Raw genomic sequence first — 13,109 nt, 5'->3', positions numbered from 1 at the left:
ATTCATAAATATATGCACATAAAATGATGAATAAACTCTTTTATTATTTAAATAATAAATATCCTATTACATCTTATGCTTCTAGGATACTATTCCCAACAATCTCCCACTTGTCCTAAAGTAGGTGTGTCATGTCTCTAATCCCAAAACCATTTAAGTGCCGATCAAATACATTCAATGGCAATGTCTTGGTGAACGGGTTAGCAAGGTTGTTTTCTGACGCGATCTTCAGAACCGCTACATCGTCTCTATCCATAATGTCTCTGATAAGGTGATGTTTCCTTTCTATATGTTTCACACTCTTATGGCTTCTAGGTTCCTTTGCATTAGCCACTACTCCACTGTTGTCATAGTAGAGCTTAATTGGCTTATCCATATCTGGAACAACTTCTAGATCAGTTAAGAACTTCCTGAGCCATGTAGCTTCTTTTGCGGCTTCACAAGCTGCAACATATTCAGCTTCCATGGTTGAGTCAGCAACACACTTTTACTTTATACTTCTCCATACCACGGTTCCTCCATTAAAAGTGAACACAGATCTAGATGTCAACCGTCGACTATCTCTATCCGATTGGAAATCAGAATCCGTGTATTCGGTGAGAGACAGATCTTCTCCGGAATATACTAACATATAGTTTCTCGTTCTCCTAAGATACTTGAGAATACACTTTACTGCAACCCAATGATCTAATCCTGGGTTGGACTAGTAGCGACTGACCACTCTCACTGCATAGCAGATATCTGGTCTTGTACACAACATGGCATACATAAGGCTTCCCACGACCGAAGCATAGGGATACCGTCTCATATCTTCTTCCTGTTGTGGAGTCTTTGGACATTGCTCCTTAGAAAGATGAATACCATGCCTAGAAGGTAAATTCCCTTTCTTGGAGTTCTGCATCGAATACCTAGACAAGATTTTATCTATATAAGATGCATGTGATAACGCCAAAAGTTTTTTCTTGCAATCTTGAATAATCTTAATCCCAAGAACATAGCTTGCCTCTCCCAAATCTTTCATTTGAAATTAGTTGGCTAACCACTCTTTTACATCTGTCATCAATCCCACATCATTCCCAATGAGTAGGATGTCATCGACGTAAAGAATTAAGAAGACCACTTTCTCTTCTTTCTTGTACTTGTAGACGCATGGTTCATCAATGTTTTGATCAAATCTATAAGACTTGATAGCCTCATCAAACCTAATATTCCATGATCTAGAAGCCTGCTTCAGTCCATAAATGGACCTCCGCAGTTTGCAGACTTTCTGCGTTTGGCCTTTCTCTATGTAACCCTCTGGCTGTTCCATTTAGATGGTTTCCTCAAGATAGCCATTCAAAAAAGCTGTCTTGACATCCATCTTCCATATCTCATAGTCAAAATATGTTGTAATGGTCAGGAGTATCTGGATGGGCTTAAGCATGGCTACTAGCGAGAAAGTTTCCTCATAGTCAACTCCCTACTTCTGGGTATAACCCTTAGCCACTAGTCTTGCTTTATAAGTCTCTACTTTTCCATCCACTCCTCTCTTTCTCTTGAAGATCTACTTGCATCCAATGGGTTTTACCCCTTCGGGTAGATCTACAAGTTGCCAGACTGAGTTAGAGTGCATAGACTTCATCTCGAGTTCGTAGTTGCTTGCCTTTCTTCCTTATCAGAATCATCCATCGTATCCTTAAAGGTCGATGGATCCTCCTTACCGTCATCAGCAGTGGGGTATACCCCTTAGCCACTAGTCTTGCTTTATAAGTCTCTACTTTTCCATCCACTCCTCTCTTTCTCTTGAAGATCTACTTGCATCCAATGGGTTTTACCCCTTCGGGTAGATCTACAAGTTGCCAGACTGAGTTAGAGTGCATAGACTTCATCTCGAGTTCGTAGTTGCTTGCCTTTCTTCCTTATCAGAATCATCCATCGTATCCTTAAAGGTCGATGGATCCTCCTTACCGTCATCAGCAGTGACGATTTGGGCTTCCCCGGTATACTAGTCGGGTAACATGCTTACCCTCCCACTGCGACGAGGTGCCTTAGGAGTCTGATCAAGAACTGTGGTCTTTTCTCTGAGTGGTCCGACAACTCTTGTCGGTTGTGGTCCAATCTCATCGGAAAGTAACTCTTCCAATACTATTTTACTTCTGGGCTTAAAATCTATCATATAGTCATGCTCCAGAAAAGTGGCATTTGTCGATACAAACACCTTTTGATCTCAGGACTATAAAAGAAACCTCCTTTCGTCCCATCAGGATCCTACAAACATACACACTTCTGACTTGGGTTCCAACTTCCCAGTCTTTTCTTTCAGCACATGTGCTAGACACCCCCATATACGCACGTGTCTCAAATTAGGTTTTCGACCGCACCACAACTCTAAGGGTGTTTTAGGAATAGACTTAGATGGTACTCTATTCAGAATGTAGGAAGCTGTTCTTAGGGCATAACCCTAGAACGAAGTAGGCAATGAAGAATAACTCAACATTGATCTCATCATGTCGAGCAAAGTCTGATTTCTCCTTTCAGCTACACCATTCTGCTGTGGTGTACCGGGTGCAGTCAATTGGGATACTACACCTTCTTCAATCAAGAAATCCCGGAACTCGTGGTCTAGGTATTCTCCCCCTCGATCTAATCAAACTGTCTTAATTGGTTTACCTAATTGTTTTTCAACTTCTGCTCAGAATTCTCTAAACTTTCCAAAAGTTTCAGATTTTCGTTGCATTAGGTAAACGTAACCATATCTTGAATAGTCATCAATAAAGGTAACGTAATATTCGTAACCTTCTCTAGCTTGGATGTTCAATAGTCCACATACATCTGAATGTATCAGCTGAAGGGGTTCTGTAACTCTTTTTTCTTTTGCTGTAAAAGGCCTCTTGGTCATTTTACCTTCCAGACAAGATTCACAGACCGGAAGCTCACCAACTTTTAGTTCACTTAAAGGACCATCATTACCAGTCTTTCAATCCTGTTTAGGTTAATATGACCAAGCCTAAGATGCCACAGATACGTGTTATTATCGTGAGAAATCTTTTGCTTCTTATTCTTAGGTTCAGCAACTCTGAACATTTCAGCATTAAGCAGTGAGTTAGGTATTGATTTTATACAATATAAACCATCATCTAGACATCCAGAACAAATATTTAAACCATTTCGAGAAATATGAACAAATTCATTATCAAAATAAACTTTAAATAATTGTTCAAATAACTTAGCCACAGAAATCAAATTTCTACGAATGTCTAGAATAAAATAAATATTGTTCAAAACTAAAACAAAGTCTAACTTCTCCCACTACTTTTGTCGAAACTCTTGCGCCATTGCCCACTTTCATCGTGTAGTCCCCATCGGCTAGCTCGGTGTAAGAACTAAGACTCTGGAAAGAAAAACAAACATGATTAGTTGCTCCCGAATCAATTATCCAGGTCGAGGTATCACCCTCTACTAAACATGTTTCAAGGACTAGTAAATCTGATTTACCTTGTTCCTTTTTCTTTTTCAGCTTCTCGAGATACTTGTGACAGTTTCTCTTCCAGTGCGCTTCGTCGTTGCAGTGGAAACACTTTCCTTTGGGTTTCTGGATGGGGCCTTTAGCATTCTTGGGTCTCTTGTTCTTTCCTTTCTTCCCTTTCCCTTGGTTCTGGTTCTTTCTTTTATTTTTACCAGAGCTTCCTGCAACAACAACATTTGCTTCTCCTCCCATTCTCTTGTCGGTGGATTTGAAGTTTTGCAAGTCATTCATGAGTTCAGTGAGATTGGACTTTTTCTCTTATTCATAACAAAGTTGTTCACGAACTCATGATAATCAGGGGATAGGCTTTCCAAGATGATGCCAACTTGGGTGGCTTAATGGGTAGTGATTCATAAAACACATTCATGAACCAGAGCGCTCTTACTAATCCAAGTACCGAATCAACACTCAAGAGAATTATTTATCTACTTCTTTCTCAAGAAGGAATGGATTCCATCTCGTATAATAACATTTCCGGCTACCTATTTCATCATGTCTCCAAAATACAAGGAATATGATTCAGGGTCTCAGAATCCGTACTGAGTAAATCAAAAGACATAAATCCATAAATAGGAGTTTGTTAAGAACTCAGGATTAAGATCATTCTATATATGACCATCGGTAGACTCAATTAGAATTTCTATGCTTAACGGAAATTATTAGAAATTCATATTGTGTCTGTGTCCCTGTTCCACACAATCTCATTATGCGAAATACACTCATTCAATATCTCACCATATTAACAGTGCGGATAGCACCGTTCCATTCTAAATGGGAATGACATGTACTAATAATGTTTTAATTAAAGATTCTGAACTTTAATTAAATTCATTATGAACAATGTTTTTGATTATTATCCGTAAATACTATCCTCTCGTATATAACACTTATATACTGTATTTAAGGTTACATAAATAATCATAGAATTTTCATTTGATATTCATAAAATATTCATAAATATATGCACATAAAATGATGAATAAACTCTTTTATTATTTAAATAATAAATATCCTATTACATCTTATGCTTCTAGGACACTATTCCCAACAGTGACATGGTTGACCAGTCCGGTCGACCTGTGTACACTAACCTGGTCGACCGGTACGAATACGAGAAAGTTGTTTTCCTAGCTTTTCAATATGGAAAACTTGTACAGAGCCTCAGTTTTAATTCAAACAACCTAATATGAATGTTACCTAGTCAAGAGAATCATATAATAGTCTTCCCATATTGAATAACTCTCAAAACAATAATTCAACCAATTTATCTATAACTAATTTAACAATTAATCCACTTGATAAATTACTCATGAATTAAACAACTCGAAAAATTAATTCAACCAATTTTATCTAGAATTAATTTATCAATTAATTCACCTGATAAATTACTCATGAATTAATTAACCGATCTCATATTAACTTTGAACCTCTTTTACAAAAATAACACAAGTTACCAATATGTAAGAAATATGCCGTATCGTTACAACAAATTATGTGAGCTTGCAAAGAGACCCAATGGACATATATAAATCAAGCTCCTACAACGCTACTTGTAAACCAACAAGTCTGTCTCATGATTATAAAACTCTAGCGCTACTCCACTAAAAGCCTAGTGCTGTACTCTCGATTTATATAGCACATTTACAAAGCCCTGAATAGCTCTGGTCCATGACTTAATATATTAGTGTATCATCCTCATAGGATATCCATAATCAACTTAAGGTCAAGTTCTGTTTTACCTTTACGATTATATTTATCTTATGTTCTATTATCACTCCATTAGAAAACCACTATTCATTTTATTACAAATAGTAAACCATTTGATAACACAAAGTAGTCTTATGGTCGAGCGCTCCTATTTTTCAATCCACGGATAATGCATAAGAGGATATCATTGACTCTTTATAGGAGCTATGAATTCCACTATCTATGAATAATGAATCTACGCATACACGAGTCGTACCCCTAATGTACCGGTAAGCTTACATTTACGTAATGTTAGGATGTCTCCCTTTGGTACATCAAAGGATACAAGTGAAGCATACAGGTTCATTATCCATTTCAGGATTAAGATGACAACATATAATTCGTCAAAAGTGAATTGTTTTATACAAACGTAAAGAGGATAATACATAGATATATGAAAAAAAATAAATCATTATTCATAGTCAAAATGTCTCCAAATTTAAATAATCACATTATTTAATATTTAATTAATTCATAATTAATTATTCCTACGCGTTCTATTTAGAATTTCCTAATTCTAAAATTTCTATTTTGCCCTTAGTGTCTTGTAGGATTACAAGGACGATGCGGGGATTCATAGACCTATAATTTTGAGCTCCAATAAATTTAATAATTAATTAAAACTCTTAAATTAATTAATTAATTCTATTAATTTCAATAGTTACTCCACTATAAACTTGAAATTGATCTCTCGTAATTATAAATATAATTTACTTCTAAACTATGAAGTGTCCATTTGATATAGTCATTACATGAAGATCAATCCTCCATAAATAATTCATAATTAGAGCTAGGTGAAATCCGTTAATCTTTCTAATTACATCATTATCCTTAAGTACCATTGATTCACTAATGGACAGTGATTCATAAAACAAATTCATGAATCGGAGCTCCTACTAGTCCAAGTACCGAATCAATCCTCAAGAGAATTATTTATCTGCTTCTTTCTCAAGAAGGAATGGATTCCATCTTGTATATTAATATTCTCGGCTACCCACTTCATCATGTCTCCAAGATACAATGAATATGATTCAAAATCTCAGAATTCGTATCAAGTAAATCAAAAGACACAAATCCATAAATAGGAGTATGCTAATAACTCAGGATTAAGATCGTTCTATAAATGACCATCAGTAAACTCAATTAGAATTTCTATACTTAACGACAATCATCAAAATTTCATATTGTGGATGTGTCCCGGTTTCACATAATATCATTATTTATAATACATTCATTCAATATCTCGCTATATTAATAGTGCGGATAACACCGTTCCATTCTAAATGGAAATGACATGTATTAGTAATGTTTCAATCAAAGATTCTAAACTTTAATTAAGTTCATTACGAACATCATTTTGATTATTATCTTCAAATATTATCCTCTTGCATATAACATTTATATACAATATTTAAGGTCACATAAATAATCATAGAATTTTCAATGATATTCATAAAATATCCAATAATATATGCACATAAAAATAATGAATAACTCTTTTATTAAATAAATAATAAATATACTATTATATCTCATGCATCTAGGACACCATTTCCAACATCAAGAACTTAGTCTTGTGTGTATCATGGCTTACATGTGGTAATATAAATATCATTATTAGAGGAGGATATTGGATGTTAGCTGTGATATCTCTCCCACAAGATAAGGTCTTGTGGTTGGATCCGCTTGAGGCGAAAGTACGTGTAGGCTTTAGAAAAATGATTACTCTATAAGTTTAGCATTCTTTATAACATTCGAACAACTAATTTATATTATTTCTTTTACTAATTAATTGATATTTTTTCATCATTCATTAGTGTTTTACGTTATTGGAAGGCCCAAACACGGCTCGAGTTTGAATGCCATGGGGATGGGTTAATGAATTTTCTCATACCCAAGGTAAGTGTTCATAATTTTGTTTATTAAATTACTCGAACTTGAGGAATACCTAAATGAAGTACTAAAATATTTTATTAATTATCAGAAAATTCCGATACAAAAAGGGCACAAAGAATGCAGGTTCTTTGTCCTATGATATATGCACGATGTAATGAAAATCGGTGTTAATGATAAAAAAAAATATAGAAGTGTATACTAATGAGTATTTGGTAGAAGTTATAAATAAATAAGCACATTTTGTAAAGGGACATATGTAATTAACTTATGTATACATTTTGATTTGAATGTATTTATTATTAATTTGTTTACATTCTGTGACTTGTGTTAATTATGTGGCCAAAATGCTGAAAAAACATGGGATTAATAGGCCAACCAATGGAAAAAATAATAAAATAACACCAATTTTTTTGGTGCATATTGCAAATATAACAGCGGTTTCATATAAAAACCATTATTATATCTCATCTTTATGACAGTTTTCTATGAAAGCATTGTCTAAAGCCCCAAAAAGGCTTGTTATGTGTATTTCGGGACAACTTTAGACGACGCTTTTCTTAGAAATTGTCGTCTAAGATATTTTAATGACGGATAAAAACTGTCGTTAAAGTCCAAAATATTTAACGAATCACAGTTAGACCACGGTTTACTAATCGTCGTCTAATCTTTTAATGACGGTTTTTAACTGTCATTAAATCAACTATTTCTACTAGTGTTAATTTATTATTAAGTTTATTAGAACTTAAAATTATAGGTATATGAGTTTCCGTGTCATCCTTGTAATATTTGTAAGACAACACGAATTATTAGAAATTAATATCACTTGAAATAAATAATGTGATTGTTTACAATTAATTTGGGAACACACTTTGGTGGGACCATAGGAGGCTATACACCTAAGCACAAGGAAGTGCAGTAGTGTCTAGCATAGGGAAGAATCTTTTTAGGATTCAGTTGATTTCTTTCTAAGTTCTCTGGTTTACTTATTTAGCAAGTTATTCAATTAAATACCAAAGGAAATTAAAGTTTGACTTTATTTGAATTTGAATTTGAGTCAAAATTCAAAACATGATAAAGGATAAAATTTCTCTTTCTTCTACACTGTGTAAGATGCCACCAATAGGGATGATTCCTTATGGGGGCTGGTTTTATAAAAAGAGAGAATTTTATTTTTAAAAATTAAATGGGAAAGTATATTTTAAATAGGATTTAAATTATAAGTAATAACCAATATTCTATTGCTTTAGCTTGAAGGTAAAGAAGAGCTCTCCTAGGACTCTTTAAATAGGAGGCAATAGAAAATTGAAGAACACAATTTTTGCTCTCCTTCCCCTTAGTGTTTAGGCACGTAACATACAGAGAGAAAAGAGAAGAAAAGTTCTTCCAATCCCGATTTCATCTCATACATGTGTTGATATTGGTGTAAGAGAAATTTAGTGAGTGATCAATTCCGGTAGTTCTAAATTATAGCCCACACTCTAGATCTTACAGGTATTAAGGATTAGACGAGAAAGATTCAGGTTTTCCTAAATAGCTTGGAACAAGGATTGTTCTATAGAGTGTTTTCAAAAGTTTTATAAAAATTTTTGTTATACATGACTCTTACCAATATGCTTCAGCCTCTGAAACCGTTTCGAAAATCAACAGTGATTAGAAAGGACTTGATAGAATAAATTTTAATATTGTACATAGTGAAAATTTTCAAAGTGGATTGAATAAAAAACCTATCCAATCATGCTCAACTCCCCTTAGAAGGGGATTCAGGTATCCTCTGCGCAATTAAAATTAAACACAACACACTATTAAATGGAACACTTTGTAAAAGATTTTAGAGACTTGTTTGCAAAGATTTATAAGTTTAGGGTCAAATTAATATTATATTTTAAAAATACTGAGGAGGCAAAATTATGCGACAAATTTTTTTAAAATTATATTTGCCCCTTAAAATTTGAAAAATTACAATTTGATCTCTCATTTTAAAGAAAAAATTTGAAAAGGCCCCTAACGTAATAAAGCAACACCAAACTTAGGATTAGATAAAACTAAAATTTAATTTTATAGTTTCCTATGTACTCCAATCTATACTAAGATTATCCTATCTAATATTCTCCTGTTATTCGCAAAAATGGGGCCCCAAAGACAATGATAAAGCCTCTTAACTTTGGGGACTTCACAAAAATACCAAGAAATGGAGACTGGGATCGACGTGTGCCATAGCAACAAAAACTATTTGAATGATTACTAGAATCCCACGAGTTTTTATTTTATTTGCTACTAATACTACCTTGATTACAAAAAAGTAAATTAAGCTCCCAAAATAGCTCAGATTAAACGAACAAACATAGACTCAAATTTTCTCCTGGTTGACGTTCTTTATAGTCTACACTATGACATAAAATATAATGGGGATAAATCCCAAATTATGCCACTGTTCCATCATATGAGGCCCACACCTTTGTGTCTTAAGGAGATGTCCCATCAGAATAAAAACAGTTTTATCATAGAATAATTATATTTACACTTTAAAAATTCATTAATACCCCACCAATTTATAATTAATGTTTATTACAATTTTACCATGTATTAAAATTACATTAAAACTCATTAATATATCCACACATTAACTATAAATGGAAATTATATTTTTAAAAGAAAACAAAGAGTATAAACCCACATTAATTATAATTAGAAAGTAATTTTCAAAGGAATTAAAAAAAAACAAAAACATATAACCGCATTTTTGGTTAAAGCTAATTTCATCTTTATAAATCCAAAAAGTTTTCCATTAAATTCTTTGACAAATGCTAAAAAGATACCGATTCACAATTTGCGCAATTATATATAGATTTCTTTCAATTTGGGTTAAGATCATACATAACTTAGTAAAAGACGTTATTGCATATGAAAATTGTGGTTTTCGAAGAGGAATGAAGAGGAGGAGGAGGAAGAGGGGGTAGGATGCAACAGTTAATAAATAAAGGTAAATTGACTTTTTTTTATGAAAGGTAAATGGAATTGCAAGATTTTTAAAAAGAAAATATAACATTAATAATTGAAAGATATTATATTATTTTATGAATTAAATTAATATTAAAATTAGGTGGAGATATGAGAGGATTAAATTAGGTATTATGAAAATTATATCTATAAAAAGAGATTTTTTAAATTTTTATTAGAGAATTATTAATTGGTGGGGTATTAATGAGTTCTTGGATGGAAATATAACTATTCTTTCCTATATTATATGGATAAGGAGTCAAATATGCAACGATATATTAAAAAAACAAAAAGGGAGAAAGAGAGAAATAGGCCAAGACTTGAGATAAATTAAAATTAATAGGTCAATAGTTTATATAAGTTAATAAATAGGCCAAATTACTGTTTTCGTCCATAATTTATTTGGTTATGAACCTTAACTTGACAAGTTATTGTCCATAAATCACGGTTTTTGTCCATAACTTATCTGGCTATGAACCATAACTTGACAAGTTTGTCCATAACTTATCTGGTTATGAACCATAACTTGACAAGTTATGGTCTATTAATTTTTATAACTAAAAATTGGCATATATAATTCCTTAAGTTTTTCATATTGGCCTATTTTCTACTATTTCTGAAACAAAAAAATAGAATTGTGTAATTACGTAAGTAACCAAAAAGTTCTATAAAATTAAAAAAAAAAATCAGAGACAACAACAACTCTGGTGTCTTTCTCCATGGCCATGAAACATCATGTAATACATAATTTTTTCCCTTCAGTTCGATAACCATTTAGTAGAGTATGCACACAAGTTTCTTTCCAATTTTTACCACATCATAAATGATATGAGAAGTCCACAAAATAAGCAAATATTCATGAATGTGGTAACCCAAAGTTGAGCCTTCTTAGCCATAGGGAGTGAAGTATCATGTAAATCATATCAAAGGGCTTTGCTGGTCGGTTGAGCATAAAATGCTTTTGCACCTTTTTGACTCTCTTTTGCATTTTCAAGTACTTGTCGTTCGAAATCTCTTGCAAAATTGTCTTGATTTGTGGTATTTTTTGGGATGAAATTTGTATGGAGAATTTACTCCAATCTAGAGCATCACTAAAGGGCAAGGTATAGTTATCAGAAATTATGACTGGGACACACCCCACATAAATTGCGGTGACCACTCTAGGACTTGCCACTTCGTACCCACTTGGGCACAAGCAAAACTTGCTTTTGCCCATCAATTTAAAGTAGTTTTGCTTCTTTTTGTCAAGGTATTCGTGGACTTGAATTTCATTGTCCTTGTCTTTCCAATGCTCAAACAAGATCTTTCTCACGTAGCCATGAGCTCCGCCTGCAAAGAAGGCGAGGATTGTACGCTTATTTGGTGACACATTTTGTGGGACCGGACCAAGCTCACCAACAGGAATGTTAATTTCCGGGATTGAAATGTCTCTTTGGGGCTTAAACCCTTCTGAAGTGTTGGCATTGCATAGAACTCTTATGAAATTCTTGAAGAGCTCAGGATTAGCATCTGAGATTTCTGGTGCCTGAGATTTTGATGTTGTGACTATTAGCAATTAGCAATTACACCAATTAATACTTGCAGTGTACAAAAACCAACAAAACAAACATTTTGGCCCTATCTTTGAGCAACATTATCTTGAGCTAGAGGAGGGATTTCCTTTTATGATGAATTCCAATTTTTTTTTTTCATATAAAAAATATTTCATAAGAAATGTATAATAAGCTCAAAAAAGTTTGTAGCTTAGCTTTGGCAAGATAACAAATCTTCCAATAGATGACTTGGAAGTTTTTGCTTTATCTTTGAGCAAATAAATACTTGGAGTTCAAAGTGTTTTTTTTTTCCCCTTCTTTTTTCTAAAGGCAACTCAATATATTGGATTGATATGAAACTTTACCCAGTTTTTTGAAGGATAAGTGCTACAAATATACGTAGAAGTTGAGGGGTAACAACTGTCCGATTAAAAAACAATTCCTTTTGTTGCATCTTTCCAAATCATTATTACATAGAATAAGTCATGCTACACCTCAATCGTTACCTCTTATGTGCGTGAACCTATAAACTTTACTTTTGGAGGATCGATATTTATAAGGATTATTATAGGAAACCTATAAACTTATCCAAAGTGAATAATATAGAATATGAAAAAAAATGGGAAAAGAAGAGAAAAATACTGACCCAATCATGACAGGAAACTAAGAAATGGTCAGCTCCACTGCTCCTATTCCAGTAGGGATATTTATCTGCTATGACGCGGATATAATCTGTGACGACTCGGTTCATCTGATCCCTCGAATAGGTCACGAGTGGACGATAGAGAACGTTGACGATTTTGGCGATGCTAACAGGGATCAAGAACACATGTGCCTCATCAGGATGGCGAGCCATGAGGTGGTTCTTCCCACTCTCCATCTCGTCTATGAATTGGCCCTTAACGCCATATATGTTGTTGACGGGCCCATCATGGAACAGTGGCTGCTCTCCTTCCTTATAGATCCACACCTTGAATCTCTTCTCCATCTCTATATGACTCCTGTTCATACTCAAATTTTAAGTATTTAAAACATTAGACCTACAGACAGAAATCCTATAATCCATATATGCAAACGTGCGTATATAAATGTTCCAATGATTAGAGCTCAGGGACTAATAGTGTCAATAATTCGAAAGAAAAAACTCAAACTACATCGTGTATATATATATATATATATATATATTATTTTTTTATTTCCTCATATTTAATGTATCAACAAGGAATCGATCGTAATTTAGCGCTCTAGTAGGTTTGCTTTGATAATCTTCTAGAAATAACAAATATTTTTCTTTCCACCAATTGATCAAGAAATAACACAAGTAAACGTACCGTATGAGCATTGAGAACATCGAGCTAAAACTTTCTTTTCAAAAAAAAAAAATTCCATTTTCTTTGAGCTTCAGCAAAAAAAAAAAAAAAAAAAAAAAAAAC

The 13,109-nt window shown here is 33.4% G+C and overlaps 1 protein-coding gene across 1 annotated transcript; it reads right to left on the bottom strand.

Moving 5' to 3' along the window:
• Positions 1 to 11,000: 11,000 nt before the first annotated feature.
• LOC21387716 (probable glycosyltransferase At5g20260) lies at positions 11,001 to 12,685 on the bottom strand. Its single transcript, XM_010098539.2, has 2 exons — positions 12,323 to 12,685; positions 11,001 to 11,669 (listed from the first exon to the last, which is right to left on the bottom strand). The coding sequence occupies exons 1-2, from the start codon at positions 12,683 to 12,685 to the stop codon at positions 11,001 to 11,003; spliced, it is 1,032 nt and encodes a 343-aa protein (XP_010096841.2).
• Between the last annotated feature and the right edge of the window lie 424 nt (positions 12,686 to 13,109).

This window comes from Morus notabilis, unplaced genomic scaffold (genome assembly GCF_000414095.1).
Source record: "Morus notabilis unplaced genomic scaffold, ASM41409v2 Scaffold468, whole genome shotgun sequence".
NCBI classification, from domain to species: Eukaryota; Viridiplantae; Streptophyta; class Magnoliopsida; order Rosales; family Moraceae; genus Morus; species Morus notabilis.
Note: the sequence above shows the minus strand (reverse complement) of the source record. Positions and strands in the feature narration are given on the sequence as shown.

Coding starts and splice junctions, on each gene's coding strand:
- LOC21387716 (XM_010098539.2), bottom strand. CDS start 12,685: ATGAACAGGAGTCATATAGAGATGGAGAAGAGATTCAAGGTGTGGATC. Junction 11,670..12,322: donor TAGTTTCCTGTCATGATTGG/GTCAGTATTTTT, acceptor TCAAAATCTCAG/GCACCAGAAATCTCAGATGC.